General features: G+C 36.3%; 1 protein-coding gene across 3 annotated transcripts in view; it reads left to right on the top strand.

The window, feature by feature from the left end:
• The window catches only part of LOC127445627 (contactin-3-like), a 112,444-nt gene that overhangs the window by 41,106 nt on the left and 53,397 nt on the right, over positions 1 to 17,941 (top strand). For 2 of the 3 annotated variants that reach the window (XM_051705815.1, XM_051705816.1), the window contains 4 exons: positions 8,439 to 8,534; positions 12,904 to 13,107; positions 14,020 to 14,122; positions 16,494 to 16,678. In XM_051705815.1, the coding sequence (XP_051561775.1) occupies positions 8,439 to 8,534; positions 12,904 to 13,107; positions 14,020 to 14,122; positions 16,494 to 16,678 (588 nt within the window). Of the gene's footprint in view, positions 1 to 8,438; positions 8,535 to 12,903; positions 13,108 to 14,019; positions 14,123 to 16,017; positions 16,398 to 16,493; positions 16,679 to 17,941 lie in introns of those variants that run through there. The other variant, XM_051705817.1, reaches the window with a different exon arrangement.

Here is a 17,941-nt window from a genome sequence, read left to right on the forward strand (position 1 = left end):
TATTTTAGGATTCCCAGATCTCAGTTCTTTAGGTATTTACAGCTGCGCCACCTGCTTTGTACTATTTTTGGGAGTAGCATACGCCCCCCTAATGTGGCAGATGCAAGGGTGCATCTGATGCAATTTAAGATTTTGCATCGATTCTATTGGACGCCCTCTAGATTGTATATGCTTGGTCTTAAAGACACACCCACCTGCTGTCAATGCCAATCAGAAGACGGGGACACAACCCATGTTTTTTGGGGATGTGTTAAGATCAAGAATTTTGGTTGAAGGTTCAGAGCTTTATGTGTTATGTAGTGGACACTCAATTTTCATTTTGCCCCAGACTGTATATTTTTGGTGATGGGGCAGTCCTGAATATGGGTGATGGATATATGGAGAGCTGGGTCCTGACCGGCGTGATGATTGGCAGGTGGGTAATCCTCAGGGGATGGAGGTCGACTGATGCGCCCTTATTTCATGAGTGGTGCGTTGAGTTGGGCAGGGTGGCGGCATTTGAGGAGATGGTATATAGATGGCTAGGCAACCTGGATATATACATCAGGAAATGGGGCAGCTATCTAGTCTTTTTGGAAGGCTCTTAGGGAGGGGCAGCTGAGAGAGACTAGTGTTTTTTTTTTTTTTTTTTTTTTTTTGTTTCTAAATATTTTCTGCTGTTTATTGTCTATTTGTGTGTCTTTGTCATTTGGCTTTTGACCACTGGAGTGCTTGTTTGTGTCAGGTGGGTTAATGTTCGGGGGGAAAAAGTTGTGATTTCATGTGGTTTGTTTTTGCATTTTCTGTTGTGTCTATTTGATTTACTACATGGAATATAAATAAAATTGCACAGATGGGTGCAAAAACAGTTCAGGACGCCTTCAAAACAGCACAACAGCATGACAACGCAGCTGAATGAAACACAATTGGGGTCTCCATTTAAGAGTTATAACTTGACATTGCGTCTTTTAAAAGGGGCACGAGATGTATGATAATGGTCAAAGCCGTTCGTCTAGTGCACGTTTATGTGGAAAAACATTTAAATTCAGACAGGCACATGAAGGTGTCCTGTCTAAGTCCTACAGGTACATCTCTCTCCCCTTCACCTGTGTGACTGACTGAGCACCAGTGGGTGGGGCCAAGGATGCAATGACAGAAAAATAGGCATTGCATATGCAGATGCATTTGGTCCTTGTGACGTCACAAGTTCCACGAATTCCAAACAAGCCGTTTTTGCAGCTTGGTTTAAATAAATGCTCTTTTTCTATTAAGGAGGACGTTTTATGTTCTGAAACTTACAGTATGTTTTTAGAGTACAACGACTACTTATATGTCAAAAGATCAAGCAAAATTTGATTCCTCATGTCATGACCTCTTTAAGTTGGGATAGAAAAAAAGTATTTAAAAAACACACACTTTTAGATTTAAGTTTGTGTGTATATGTACATACTTAATTGCTATTGTAAAATAGCTTTGGTATTCGAATGGAATAGCCAAAGAAAGAGCAATCAAACAGGCTGTCAAATGCGACAATTTCACAGGGTGAAGCGCCATTCCAGTGACTTCAAACTCCATCAGTCATTCTCATTAGTCACCAGGTTGATGGCTTCAACAGTGTCTTTGTACACAGAGTATAGACTCGCCATATTAATACCCATACTGTCTTTTCCACAAAGTAAACTGCCAAGTATGAAAAAAGCCATCTAGCTACCAGGCCGCTGTACAGATGATTTGAAATGCTGTCCTTGTACCTATGCAAAGAAATCATATTGCTAAATAATCAGTGCTCAAAGGCTTGCTTGAGATGAAAACATGTCTGGCCATGGACTGCTTTTGTCTGACAGCAAAGACTTTCCATTCTCGTGCTTTCGAACTATTGATTCAACCACTGGAATACACAGTGCATCCCACATTCCCCTTAGGAGACAGACTGCCACTATCTTTATGGGCGGGATAATTAATCTCACTTCAGGGGATTGGTTAACTAGGCCTGCTTGACATTTATTTCCTTATTGATCATTGGTTAGTCAAAGGGGGAATGATGGTTTTATAGGTTTTAAATGATGGTTTCCAACCCTGTTTTATTTTCTTTGTTCTAAGAAACACAAAATAAAAATGTTCAAGCTTCTGTTTGCCATACAAGTGGATGATGAATAAGACTGCCAAGCTCAAAAAAGCACCACCCAATTTTTTTTTTTTCTGAATTCGATAACGACACAGAACAAAATATTACACATTTTTCAGGAAAAATTTTCCCTCCGTCAGAGCATTCAAACCTCATTTTGATCTGTGTTCAGTTTAAAAAAATGGCACCTTTAAAAGCGTTGTGCCGGACGCAAAACATAATTGTTTTTTGCTTGTCATGTGATCAATTACAACACAGCAAGTTTGATTATACACAACTGCAAATGAGATTTCCAGTGAATAATGACATACATTTTCGTCAGTAGATGTAAAATATAGAGCACAAGTCATATGGACTACATTTATGATGCTTTTTTGTCCTTTTTGACACTTTTTCTTGAATGGAAAAGAGCAGCTCGGACACTCTGCCTAATCTCATTTCATGTTTCACAGAAGAAAGAAAATTATACAGGGTTGGTATGATATGAGGGTTATTAAATGATGACAGAATTTTAATTTTTTGGGAAAATTATTCCTTTTATATGATGATAATGTAATAGCTTTGATAATATGTCATTACAGTAGTAGTTTTTTTCCACCACCATAATTATGGCATGTATTATTTTTTATCTCACAGCTGCTTTGACAGTAAACTGTATAGTTTTCATTGCGTTTACAATCCACCATGAAATGAATGCCTAAAATGTATCATTGGGGGATTTATTTCATGGTGGCTTTCTATTGGCTGTGCACTAGCGAGTACCTTTCTCAAGGGTGCAACAGCAGCAGAGTAGATTTGTGACCTTACAACCCCCTAGGTCCTGGCTTACATGAGCACCCAGGAATTCAAAGCCTAGTGGCTAGATTCTTTAACCCTAGGCTGTTGGTGCCAACTATCCTATATAAATCCAGCATTGTTATGGGGTGACCATAAACATGTCTCATTTGTGTCTTTGTATATCATCACCACCCCTTCATAGTACTCCCAAATGGGTCTTTAAGTGGTAATTATGGTTGTCTTAAATTAAAAAGCTGGGTCCTGTTCTTCAAATGTTCCTTGGTTAGCTTGATTTGTTTTGAGATAAACATGGGATTCTCCACTCTTAAAAGCATGCTTAACATTTACCCACTTATGTAATCAGAGCAACACAGACTTCTCAAACCTGTTTGCTGGTTAGATGTAATAAAGGCAAACATCACTATTATTATTATTGCTCATATTTACAGTTAGGAATTGAAACAAACCCCTAACCCTAAGTGTTAAATTTTGGTGCATAACTTATCCCACACCATTTGTGATATGGACATTAATTATACCTCAAATTATGCAACTTATTGAGGTTGAGGTAGAAGATTTTTCGCCAGGTAGATAAAATCCAGCAGGCGAAAAAATATCATAAACTGACATTGAAGGAGGAACTCAAGCAATATCTAGAGAACAAAATATTATAGAGACTTGGGGGTGGGCTCATTTGACTTATAACTTTAACCAACCACCGATCAACCACGCAGAACACCCTATAGCAACCACCTTGCCATGCCTTAGTAACCACCTAGAACAGCTTAGCAACTGCATAGCAATACCCTGGCAACCACCCACAATACCCTAGCATCGTAGCAGCAAGTTTTTCTATGGGCAAGCACTACTCATATTTTCTTCAGATAAAATAATCATAAACGAGCATAAATGATCCTGAACTTAGGAAGTAACCAAGTTTGTTCAAAGAACAGGACCCTGGAGTTCAACTTACCACCATCTCATAACTTTGGAGAAATGAGTTATGGAAATTAAACCATAAAGTATCTCCTCTACTACACTCAACTCTCCGACCTCCACACATAGACTGATATTATTGCTATTCATTTATAAAACAATGCCATTCCCTGTGAATATGTCTGCCCAACCTTACATTCTACATCCATCACATGAGTTGAGCCTTATAGATTTTAACACAAGAGGCCATTAATCAGTGGCCGTGGCTCTGCCTCTCTGTCTCTAAGACATTCATCCTATTACAGGGATCCGAGTGAGTCGCACTCGCTCTACTTCCACCATGGCTGTGTGAGACTTCTTTTCGGTCAGCTGGGATTCTCTCATTAATCTTTCCCACGGTTCACCTCCACCTCTCCCTAATCCTGATATTTCCTTCTACCTTTGTTTTTCTATTTTTTTTCTCTGCTATGTGATTTGTCTTATCGGTCACATTGACTCACTATTGTTTGTGTTGAGGAGCCTGACTCTTGGCTGTTTGCTTGAGAATTGCTTGGAATTGGCACAGCAGGCCACTGTTACATCACGAAACAAGGGGAAGGTTTTTATCATGCCAGGTATATGAGCTGGCTGCCAATTTCCTCTCCTGCTGTTAATTTGTGGGGATGAATGGTGTCGGCATGTATTAACAGAGAGGCTAATGCCTTAGAGGTTGAGATTAGAATATCAGTGATAATGATACGGCTTATTGCGCCTGCTTGGTGAAGGTGATGTTTGCATCCCTTTCTCATACAGTACATCTTCATACTGGGTCTCATTCACTACAAATAGCGTATTTATTCATATTTTGTGCGGTTCTCGCACAAAATCCTTACCCTTCTTACGCCCAACCCATCTCCATACAATGGCTTTCTGCATAACCTCTGCTGAACAGCCAATTGTCACTCTCTGCAAACAAATCATTTTGCTCTTGCCTGAGAGCATACGCAGGAAGATTTTTAAAGTAAAGTCAAGCGCGCTATTCTCAGAACCACACAGAAACCCAATAAACTAGGGGTGTACGATATTTTAGTGGCCAATATATTATCTGGCGATATCTGGGAAAATTCAAATATTAATATCGCGTTGATAGTGGATTTATCGCCGATAGTTTTGCTGATAATTGGTTAAGGTTTATTTGCATATGGCTGAGAATCTCCGACTGCTTGTGCCTTCTATAAAGTTTTATATGACACCTATTTTGTTTAAAGTGTGTAATTTTAAATTAGTTAGTTAGCAGCTCCAGTTTAAAGGGTTACAATGTAAAAAGTAAAATTACTGGTATTGACCACACTGACCTGCAAATTATCAATTAATTGTATTGGCTCAGAAATTCCATATCGGTATATCCTTAAAATGAACTACTCATAATTGGATGTATTTTTAAGCCGAAATTATCCCAGATTGAGCTAAAGGCCTAATGCAAATAATTAATTTTACTCTAAAATAAGTAAGACTTGTTGTAGGGCCACATAGTTATAAAATGTCTAATTACACACACACACACACACACACACACACACACACACACACACATATATATATACACTATCTGCATGATATATACAGTAAATATTGCTGTATCTGCATGATTTTATGCATTGCACTGCTGCCACACAATTGGCTGATTAGATAATCGCATGAGTAAGTAGGTGTTCCTAATAAAGTGCAGAGTGAGTATATGTGTGTATATATATATATATATATATATATATATATATATATATATATATATATATATATATATATATATATACACACACACTGCCGTTCAAAAGTTTGGGGTCACTTGACTGAAATGTTTCTCATGATCTTAAATACCTTTTGATCTGAAGGCGTATGCTTAAATTTTTGAAATTTGTTTTGCAGACAAAAATATAATTGTGCCAACATATTAATTTATTTCATTACAAAACAAAAAATGTATTTAAAACAAAAGTTTTTGAAATGGATGACTTGGACGGCAATGTATATATATATATATATATTAGTCTGTGATTTTTATGTATGTTTACTTTGAGTTAGTTTTAAATGATATCTTCAATTTAGAATAAATGTAAATGCAAACTTCTTGAGGACTCATAAAACACCAAATACACGGTTTGTGACACCCACTGTCTCCCTCTGACTAGACTGCATAGTTAGAGACCCATCATATGCTTCTGACTATTCTCAATTACTGATTTAGTTTCCTTCTGTTTTGCTTTTTGAAATATTGAGTGACTCAGTGCTACTAAATGATTACAGTTGGCATTGCATCTCGGTCCTTGTACCTTCGGATAATTAGTTTTCTCATTTTTGTGTTCAAAACCGTATAACCAATAAACCGTTCAATTGTCATACTTCCGTTATCTCTCGTGAACACATTAAAACAATTTAAGTTTTATCCATTTGTTTTTCAATTTAAAAAGAAATAGCCAAAAACAAGAAATCAAATTTTTACATTCATGCAAATAAATCGAGTTTTTAACTTGAAAATTTGATTTGCACATGTGGGTGGGCCTGACACTCCTATTTCCACTGATTGGTTAACAGGCAAAGTTGTTTTTCCTCAACCCCGTCCATTAGAATAGGAGTTCACCAGAGTTACTTTGCTGATTGTTTTTGCAGATAGATTATATTAAAAAGGAACAATAGCTTGATTATGAATTGGGATAATATGCATAAACCTAAATGTAACTAAATAGACTTTGTTATCTGGTCATTAATGTTGCTGTTATTATTATTAATTTCAGATAATTCAGTCAAGCCAATAATTGCAGGGGAAACATACAACACTGAATGGTGACTAAGACTGGATGGACCAAGTTTCTTGTTTTTATTGTAGCAATAATTAAATGTTAATTGAATGGGAATATGCCTTGCAGGACATCATCATGGTTTTGAGGAGTATAGACTATAGAGTATACAAGAGCTTAGGACATCTGTAATACTTTGAGGGTTGGGGCTCAGCCCTCATTGGGATAAGAGTAGGCTTACACTGCTTGTGGATTTCTGTTTATTTAATTCTCTCTGTTGTTGTTTTTTTTTCATTCATTCATAGTTACACCTTTTGCTTTCTAGAATTTATTAATTTTCATCTCACTGGGCCTTGTTTCCCAATAACAATTGATCTTAGTTGATCTTAGAGCGTTTTCAATGAGCGATTTTATGAAAGTTCATTATTTTTTTCCATGTGTTTACCAAACATGCTTTACAGTGGATAAATATATATCTTCAGAAGCGATATGAAAGGTGTGGGTGAATATTGAGGTCAATATTTAAGTCCTTTTTTACTATCAATCTCCACTTTCACGCTTACTCTCACATTCTTCTTGTGTTTTTGGCGATTTGCTGCATATTGCCACCTACTGGGCAGGGACGAGATTTTATAGAAAAGCACACAGAAAGGCAAAATTGATATTTCATGATATTATCATAAAAAAAGTTACAGTAATAGCATGCCACTGATAGTGATAGTGATCCCCTACCCCACCCCAAATTAAATTGGTTGGTCTTCAAGTTCAACCAGTACACGGTGCAAACTGATATAAATCTAGTTTCTGAAACTAATATATCTACAGAAATGAAGTTGAAATTGTACTTTCAAAAGAGACAAGAGTGGAGAAAGAGCGAGAGGTAGCAGACTATTTCTGAGTTTCTTACAGAACAAAGTCAGCTATACATGCCAACGTTGCAAATATTTGTTAGATATTCATGTAAACAGGGTCCAAAATTAACACTAAACATGCTCCAAATGCAAGAAAAAGTTGCCTTTGGTGAGTAAATAAAATGAAAATATTCACCAGTTTGCAGGTAACTTGCTTAGTAACTGCATCATTTACATTGAACAGTGAGCACAATAATCTAACCCTTGCTAAATAAAGTGACGTGTGGAAATGTATGCATCCTAGATAAAGCTTCATCATTGTAGATGGGACACATCAGTCGCAAGTGTCAAATACATTGTCGCAGGTGTCGAGCTGCACGCAGCTCTTCACTTAGCGCTTTTCCGAGGCCCATTCGCCATTCCAGTAAATTAATGAAATAAAATGCAACCAAACATGCCTTGCATTTTGCTTGGTTTATTTAAAAAAAATAATTAGACCTATCTGGATTTGAAACTGACCATTTTATTTAATCAGTGTTAGTTGCTGTAACAATAAATTAAAACTATTTGTGGCCATTATTTGCTAGCTCTGGCTATCAAATATAATTATAATACCTAATGACTTGGTTAACACAAATGCATTCCCCCATATTTAATTTTAAAGTAAATTATGCAGATATGTCTGGCGAAATCAAGATATTTCTGATTATAGCCATGGCAACGTGTGCACCTGAAACCACAATACGAGCACCATTGCCCAGTTCTTTCTAGAGGAAAAACAAGTAAACATTCATTTTATTGGTTATTCTGTTTTGGAGACAAAAATGAGAAACAAGTTATCTGAAGGTAGGCTACACAGACCACGGATACGTCTCTATTAGTTGTACTTTTAAACTGAGTGCTGTTTTCAGAATGAGGATGTTCTGCATGCAAGCTAACTAAGTTACAAAAAGTACAAAATGTATTTTATTCCATTTTTGTGTTCATCTGTTACAGTTCTGGAAAACTTCAAAATGCAGACAAGAAGTGCTGTCAATGTGAGGGAAGGTCAAGGTGTAGTTTTGTTGTGTGGCACACCGTTTCACTCTGGCGGTAAGTCTGCATTGTGTTTTGTGTCTTTTTTTTTTTTTTTTGTAAATGCGCCTGTGTGTTCTGTATAGAAGAATTGTATTTTTGAGAAATGAGAGGTTTGAAAAGTAAAACCTTTGATGCATTTACAGTTCAAAATATATTAAATGAGAACATTTGTAGCCTGTAAGGTCTGCAAAGTGGACCAGACCTTATGCCCATGTCTAAAGTTTTGTTCTGCGAGACTATACAAACCCAAACTCCAGTCCTGCCTTCTTGAACCAGAAGTGACAGCAATGCATCTTTGCATTGCATGTTAATTGTCTTCCTGTTATGGTCATTAGATATTCTATCACACATGAGCTTCCAGCCTATCCTTAGACAACTGATTGAGCTCAAACAGTGGTTGTAATTCAACTAGCTGTAATTGGACAGAAGTCATTAGACCTCAAGTGCAAACAGGAGTGAGGCAGTCAAAGACATCAATATCAATTAGAGGTCGCAACAGTTACAGCGACAAATGAGATGTAAGAAATTAGAAGATGTGAATTTGTTTTATAGCCCGGCAATTATGGTTTGCTGAGATAAATCTGTAATTAAGCATTTGTTTGATTAGAGAACTCAGAAGAGGAGCATTTCAAACAAGAATAATCTAATGTTTGGCTTTTATGTCACCAGCAATTGAAAACGGACTACAATAGGTTAATAATTACTAAAACGCAATAAATAAATAATTCAGAAGTACTTGAAAAGACATACATTTAATCAGCACACTTTGTTATAAAGAAGACACGTTTCTGAATCACTGATGGTCATTTTACTCTGTGTGAGCATGATAGTTAGCTTTAGACCTTCTAAAGAAACTTGTTTGCTATGGATCGCAGATTCTGGCGTCGTTGGTTTGGCTTCAGTTTGTTTTCTCATTTGGATCACTTTCTTTTCAATCAGACTTGAATCTGGAGGCAAATGGAAATAAACACCTGAAATTGGAGTCTCAACGCAATTAGCGGGAAATATGTTTTTTTAGAAGAATGCATTTTCTACTCAGAGTAGGTAATCAATTTTTTCACTGCCAAATGTGGAAGATAATACCAAGCTTTGCACATTTTTAACTAATTCCATTGCAAAAGTTTTTAAAACTATAATGAGAAGTTTTAGAAACAAAGCACATGCTACACCTTACTCAAAGTATTACAGGGTAGTTTATCTTAATCTATTTAAATTGAGATTTAGATTGCCAAACTCAAAAGACAAATTGGTTATTATTACCAACCTGTTTTATCATAGTGGAGGAAACTGTATTATTTTACACTGGTAATATTTGAAATCGAAGCTAAATTTTTCTCCTAGGGCAATGATGAATATACTCTTTTGTATAAAATAGTTGGTGATTAAATCTTTCAAAGAGCAAGTTTTCTCTGCTCCACATGTACAGTTTTCTGCTAGATCAAAATGGCGTGATATCAAACTACCCATGATCTAACTATCTGTCCCAAATATCTATGACACTATTTGTCCACTTTGAGTGGTTTCTCATGACCATATAAATATATATATATATATATATATATATATATATATATATATATATATATATATATATATATATATATATATATACACATCCCGTGTGTATATATATATACATCCCGTGTGTATATATATATATATATATGTATATATTTCCCAAATAAAGTATGTCGCCTTTTTCTTCTGAAGAATAAATGGCACCACATTTGAACCACATTTGAAGCATTGAAATGCATGTTTTAATAACTTTGACCTTGTCTGTCATTATTTTCAAGCTGTAGGCCATTCTTCCAGCTTTTCTATTATGCCTCACTTCCTTAAAATGTCACAATTGAGCATAGACAGTAAGCTGTGTATTGTATATCACTATGCAGAGGACATGTCATGCACACTGTTACGTTGAAAAAAATGATAGCACCATTTATCGGGGTGGTGAGCTCAATTGTCAGACTACATGTGTGTATAAATATCTCAAACAAAAGGCATCTCCTGCACAGTTATGAATGACTTTTTAGTTGTTGTTGTAGTTTTGTTTTTCAGTCATGGTAATTAAAGCTGTAGCAATTTCTCCCTTTTTTTTAGGAAACACTGTACAATATGTTAACAATAGTTAATGCAGTGGGTATCATGACTGAAAGACAGTTTCTTTCTGACTATGTGTGCGCTCATGAGCAAGTGTGCTTTCTGTGTCTCGTAGTACATGGATACACAACTAAACAGTTAAATACACTTCAAATTTCATTCAGAATACCAGTTCTTGCGAGGTATTGATGTACACAGTTAGTTATGTCTGAAAAGAACATAACCAAAGGGACAAAAAAGTGAATCTGTATCAGATCAAATAAACTGTAAATGTGTATTGCTTGTAATCTGTTTATTTGTTACTGACTGTTCACTTTAATATTTACTTGAGAACGTGAAACAATGTTTATTTAATAAACAAACAAGTTATCATTAGTTTTTGCTGTGGTATTAAAATTGGTATTGAGAATCGAGAAATTTCATTGGTGTTGGTACAGACTACTGAAATTTTTGTATTGTGACAACCCTAACAATGTTGATGTTAAAACAATATTAGTGTATGTAGAAATTAAAATGTATCAAGAATAATAAATGTTGTAAAAATATTGTTCATTGTTAGTTTATGTTGTTAGTTTATAACTGGGAGAGCAAGGCACTAGCAACACCAAGGTCATGGGTTCGATTTCCAGGGAACACACTAAGAGACTAAATGTATAACTTGAATGTTGAGAGTTGTTTTGGATAAATGGGTACATTTTATCTAATGTTAAAGGAATAATTCATAATTTCACCTTCATGTCATTTAAACTTGTATGACATTCTTTTGTGGAACACAAAAGGAGATTTTTTAAAGGGATTGTTCACTCGAAAATTTTTAATTCTCTCATCATTTACTCACCCTCATGCCAATCAAGATGTGTATGACTTTGTTTCTTCTGCTGAACACAAACGAATATTTTTAGATGGATATCTCAGCTTTGTTGCTCCATATAATGCAAGTGAATGGGTACTAAAATTCTGCAGCTTCAAAAAGCACATAAAGGCAGCATAAAAGTAATACATAAGACTCCAGTGGTTAAATCTATGTCTTCATAATCAAAATGATAGGTGTGGGTGAGAACAGATCAGTATTTAAGTCCTTTTTCACTATAAAGTGTCCTCCCTGCCCAGTAGGTGGCGATATGCACGAAGAATGCGAATCACCAAAAACAAAAAAGTAAAAGTGGAGATTGATAATAATAATTATAATAATAAAGAACTTAAATATTTAACATGAATTTAACTATGGATTATGTTTATGCTGCCTTTATGTGCTTTTGGAGCTTCAAAATTTTAGTAACCATTCACTTGCATTGTGAGGACCTACAGAGCTGATATATTCTTCTAAAAGTCTTTGTGTTCAGCAGAAGACAATTTTGCATCCTTTTTAAGCTTTAAAGTGAGTCACCATCAACTCTCATTGTATTGAAAAGACAGACTCATTAAAAGTTGTCCTTTTGTGTTCAACATAAGACAGTAAGTCATTGGGGTTTAAAATGGCATGACAGCAAGATTTTACAAATACAACCTTATTGTAAATTGTTACCCTTTTCGATTCCTTTACACTCACTGTCCTCATCACTTTCTTACTTTTGACATTTAACTAAAGCTATTGCTTCTTATTTAACTAACAAACCCCTGAGTCAGGGATTCCTAGCCAACCCTTTTTTAGGAATTGTGAGTCAATCGTAAAGGATTGCTTTCAACCACAAGACAGCTGGCCTGCCTGCATGTTTCCGCTGCTTACAATAGAAGGAACTGTCTCCGGGGACACTTTCAGAGTGACAGGCATCCTGTAAAACTTGTATATCCCAACAGTTGCATCATGCGCATGGTCTTGCTCTTCATTTCTCTCCCGTTTCATTTCCTCTCCCGTCCCTTTCCCCCATCCTGTCTCCTGTAGATGACATGCTAATGCACTGTGGCAGGGCCTTTGGTTCACTCTGGTTCAGCCCTTTGCAGCAAGGGGCAACCAGGCATGAATGACACCAGCAGAGAAGCCCTTGTCCCCCAGCCGTGGTGAAGCCGGACAGGGCATGTGTCATAAAAGTGCCAGTGAGGCGCTTTTATCTAGTTTGTTTCGCTCCCTTTCACGCTGCCTCACAAAGAGCTTGCTCTGTTTACAGAGCCATACCTGCCCTAAGGAGGTCAGCCTGAGGCGAAGAGAGCGCTGTAATACAGACACTTTGTACGAGCTTTTAAGCCCAGATTATAATTTACTGAACAAAGTGACTCAACACCTTTCTAGAAGCATAACTGTCTATGTCAGAAGTTGAAGCTTTGTTTGTGACTTCTTTTTCAGAGCTTACCTTCAGCTGGCTCTTCAAGGAGTACCCTCACTTCGTCCAGCAAGACAGTCGCCGCTTTGTATCCCAGGAGACGGGAAATCTCTACATAGCGAAAGTGGAACCGTCCGACGTAGGGAACTATACCTGTGTAGTTAATAACAGTATTACCAAGGAAAGGGTCTTCAGTTCACCCACACCTTTAGTGCTGAGAAATGACGGTAAGGGGGTATTTGTTTGTATAAAACCACACAGCATAACCTTATAGCCATAACCTAAGGTGAAGTGTGTAATGTTTTCGATTTATGTCATTTTTGCATTTTTGTCATTTTATCTGAAAGTCACGAAAATTCCCACCACAGTGTCATTTCCTCCACATCTCAAATTCTCTACTGTGTTTATGGAATTACATGGTGGAAATGATGGTGGTAGAAATTACATTTTTAACCTTGATTCTCACTAAGGCTAATTTCATAGCTAACATTTAATGCAAAAAAGATGCAAAAGCACTATAAAATTATCATAAAAGCATCATGAAAATACTCAACATGACTTGCATGCTATACTGTATATTTCAAGTAGTCTGAAGCCCCTGGAAAAGTGTAACACTGTGTCTCTGAAGTGCTATAAAACCATTGCTCTGTTTGTTTGAGCATCCCAACCAGCCCAAAACAGCATAATTAGCTTGCAATTCAGTTTGGTGACGCTAGTGGCTCATAAATTATATGCTTCACCTTTAAGGTAAAGCCCCACATAGGTCAGAGGAAAAAGTGGCATTTTAAAGAGAGGTCTTAATTCGTAAATGTCAGAGATGTTTTTAATGTCACTCTCTTGAAGTTAAAAGTCTCTTGCCTCTTTTAAGAACAGTAACCTATACCCTTCACTTTTCCTCAAAGCAGGCCACATTTCCATTTGAGATGGATTCTGTTTTTATTATGTGTGTTCCATAAATCTTTAATAATGTGTTGCTGTATTTTTGGCACAAACTTCTCAGCTCCCATGCTCATTGACAGGTCTTTGTGTTTTGCCATTTGTTGTTGTTTTGCATGTAATCTGGATTACAAGGCATGTATATCATAAATCATGGATGACGAAGCTGTATGCATCTGTGTTGTGTTGTCTGCCCATGGCAGGGGCGATGGGAGAGTACGAGCCCAAAATAGAGCTTCATTTCCCAGACACCATCCCAGCTGCGAAAGGATCCACGCTGAAGCTGGAATGCTTCGCCTTGGGAAAGTAAGTATCAATGTTTTTGCACCTGGGTCTGTCTGCGTCATCAGCAAAGCGTTGCCTGAGTTCACACTTACTTGGTTATTAAAGATATAATTCACACAAAAATGAAACCTCTGTCATAATTTATTCACTTTAATGTCACTCCAAACCCATATGACATTCTTTCTTTCGTGGAACACAAAATGACACATTTGCACAGCTTTTTGCTGTCAAATTAAAATGAATAATGACTCCAGATGGTCAAGCTCCAAACAGGACAAAAAAACAAAACAAAAAAAAAAAACAACGCACCAAAGTAATCGATATGACTTATTCACTATATTCCCAAATCAAATATGGTGACTCCGCCGCAGGTTTAACATCATAGCGTTTGGTCGCGAAAACAAGCTAGAACTAATGAGGTTTGATGTTATTGACGTCCACTTGCATCGTTGTAGCCATATTTGATTTGGGTTTAACATAATCAGCTCATCAATGGTTAGATTGAGACTGAAAAACTTAAATTGAGTTACTCTGTAAATCTATTACATACAATCAATAAATTAAATTAAGTGTCAGCATAAATTTTAGTCTGTTCATGACACAAAGTGATCTTATGGCTTTAGAATCTTGGAATGTAATAAACAAGTCATTTTGACTACTTTTACTGTTGTTTTATATGTTATTTTATTTTTGTCGTTTTTGGAGCTTGACAGCCTCAAGTCACTATTCACATTCATTATATGGCAAAAAGCCATTTGAAGACTTTTTAATTTTTTCCTTTTTTTTTTCACAGAAGAAAGTAAGTCATAAAGATTTGGAACAACATGAGGTTGAGTAAATAATGGCAGAATTTACATTTTCGGGTGAGCTATTTGTTTAAGGATGCATCATGATGGTTAATGATGTTAGTGATTAAATATTCATGTTAGTTATCATGCAGTGTTATTTATTTTTGGTCCCTCTTTATAAAATACAAGGAATTCGTGATCAGCAATTCAGGTTCCCTCTTAATGCGATTTGCAATCTGTCATGGAAGCTTTTTAGAGAAGGCTTCTCACTATAATGGCCTGCATTGCAGAGAGCAATGACCCAAAAGATTTACTCCTTAAATAGTGTAGAAATAGAGCTGGAAGCTTCTTTTCAAAAGAAGAGCAGAAGGGTTGTCTTTTATAGAGAGGGAAAAAGCAGGTTTTCAAAGAGCAGGAGATGATAGCTTTTCAGACTTTACAAGGAGCTGTTGGAAACTCAGAAGCAAAGACCAGGAGACTCGGGTAAAGCTTCAGCAGGATTCTTTATTGTAGAACATCAGGAGCATCAGTCTACAGGTCAGAAGTTGCTAGTCTTGCGCTGCAGTCATCAAGTCTAAAACATTGAGCTATACATTATAGTTTTAAAGATATTTAGGGGGCTGTCCTTCCATGAGAAGACATAGCACTCAGTTGATGACTGTAAACAAAGTGTACAAAGGAAGTAAGCAGTTGTAGGAACCCTCCCCAGACCCTGAGTTTCACTAGCCCTTAATCCAATCAGCATTACTATATCACTCAGACTACTTCATTGTCATAGAGATAAAAGAAGGTCCACACCTAAGCCATTATATCTATATTTGACTCAGACAATGATTAAATCATGAACGATGGTCATCAATTCAGTGGCTGGGATGGAGGCACCAAGAGCCAACACATACCAAAGGTGATAGCTTCAGTAAGCCATTCTTGTTTGACTCACAAAGAGGTGAACAGGATCTGGCTGAGACCTCCACTTAGCAACTCTGTTTAACAGTGTAATACAGCTGACGCTGTTGCTTCTCTAAACTACCAAGTCTGATACACATATAATAAAAAAACGTATTCTTAAACTCATTCTTAAATTTATATTCCCACAGAGCACATCACCCCTGATCCAAATGAGAATCGGATCCATTCACACTCAGATTTCCTAAAGAGGGTGCAACTTTAAAGAAATGAGAGGCAAAATGTATTTCCTCCCTACAAACATTAAACTGTATTCTGGTATTTTACCTAAAAATTTACCTCATTTGGAATTCAGGGAACTACAAAAACGTACTGTTGCTCAAACTGGGAACACATACAACTTCAAGGGAACTGCGTGATGGGGACGATACTTGAAGCGTCGTACCAAACAAAAGTAGACAAATGAATCCCTACCTGAAGGTCCTTTCTACAAGACCATTAGCCTTGTGTACATACAATGATTACTTCAAGGAAGTAATTTTGCCATTTTTGATCACGTGATTCTGGGTGGCGTGCCCTCATGTTGCATTATGAAACCTGAGGTAAAAATCTGTCAAATGATTAAAATGTAGATGTAAAAACAGAGTCACAGAGGAAATAATCTAAGTACTAACAGCATCTTTGTCGTGGTTTCGCAGTCCAGTTCCGAGGATCAGCTGGAGAAGAACCAGTGACGTTCCGTTCCCGAGCAAGTTCAAAATAAATAATTCTAACGCCATTCTGGAGATTCCAAGTTTCCAACAGGAGGACACAGGGACGTACGAGTGCATAGCAGAAAACAGTCGGGGGAAGAATGCTGCAAAGGGCCGTGTGTCTTTTCATGGTGAGTTATTTACCCTTGATTTTTAGTTTATTCATGTAATTTTATACTTTCCATAAACACCCTTAAAAGCCATTATAAATACTGATGTGTCAAACAGGTATAACAGTTCTGAATTTCTATTTTATTTTTTAATAATCATTTTTCAAGTTTGTATTTGTTAGTTTTCACTCTATGACGTTTTACTTTAGTTTTAGTTTTTGCAGTGTTTTCTAGTTTAGTTTTGGATTTTTAGAATATTTAGATTTTGCTTTTAGTATTTTAGAGCTGTAAAGTGCTGTAAAATGCTTTACTTTACATTATTTAGATATATTTAATGCCATTAAATTTCTCAGAGCTGACTAGTGTTATTGCTATTTAGTGGCATTTTCATGTTTTATAAAGGCCAGTTGTAAAGGCTAACACTTTAGGATACAGTTCTAAAGTATTTATTATCAATAGTTAATGCAGTAGGTGCTGTATCATTAACTAAGGTATTATTTTTTACAGCATTTATTAATATATTAATTTATTTATTAATAACATAGTTCATGTTAATTTACAAATATAATCATGTTGATTATTAGTTCATGCTATTTCATAATGCATTAAAGGAATAGTTCACCCAAAAATGACAATTTTCTCATGGCATACCCTTATGCCATACCAGATGTGTATGAATTTCATTCTTCTGCTGAACAACAAACAAATATTTTTAAAAGAATATTTCAGCTCTGTTGGTCCTCACAAAATTTTGAAGCTCCAAAAAGCACATAAAGGCAGCATAAAATTCATCCACAAGACTCCAGTGGTCTTCTGAGGTGATATGACAGGTTTGGGTGACAAACAGATCAATATTTAAGTCCTTTTTTACTATAAATTCTCCTCCCTGCCCAGTAGATGGCAATATGCACAAAGAATGTGAATCGTCGAAAACTAAAGAAGAAGAATGTGAAAGTGGAGATTGATAGTAAAAAAATAAAAAGTAAAAAAAATAAAAATCAATATTGATCTGCTTCTCACCCACACTTATCATTTAGCTTCTGAAGGTATAGATTTAACCACTGGAGTCATTTGTATTATGTTTATGCTGACTTTATGTGCTTTTGGACCTTCAAAATTGTGGTACCCATTCACTTGCATTGTGAGGACCTACAGAGCTGAGATATTCTTATAAAAATCTTTGTTCATGTTCAGCAGAAGAAGCAAAGTCATACACATCAGTGATGGCATAAGGGTGATGAGAAAGTGATAAGAGAATTTTCATTTTTGGGTGAACTATTCCTT

This window comes from Myxocyprinus asiaticus, chromosome 9 (genome assembly GCF_019703515.2).
Source record: "Myxocyprinus asiaticus isolate MX2 ecotype Aquarium Trade chromosome 9, UBuf_Myxa_2, whole genome shotgun sequence".
In the NCBI taxonomy this organism is placed as follows: Eukaryota; Metazoa; Chordata; class Actinopteri; order Cypriniformes; family Catostomidae; genus Myxocyprinus; species Myxocyprinus asiaticus.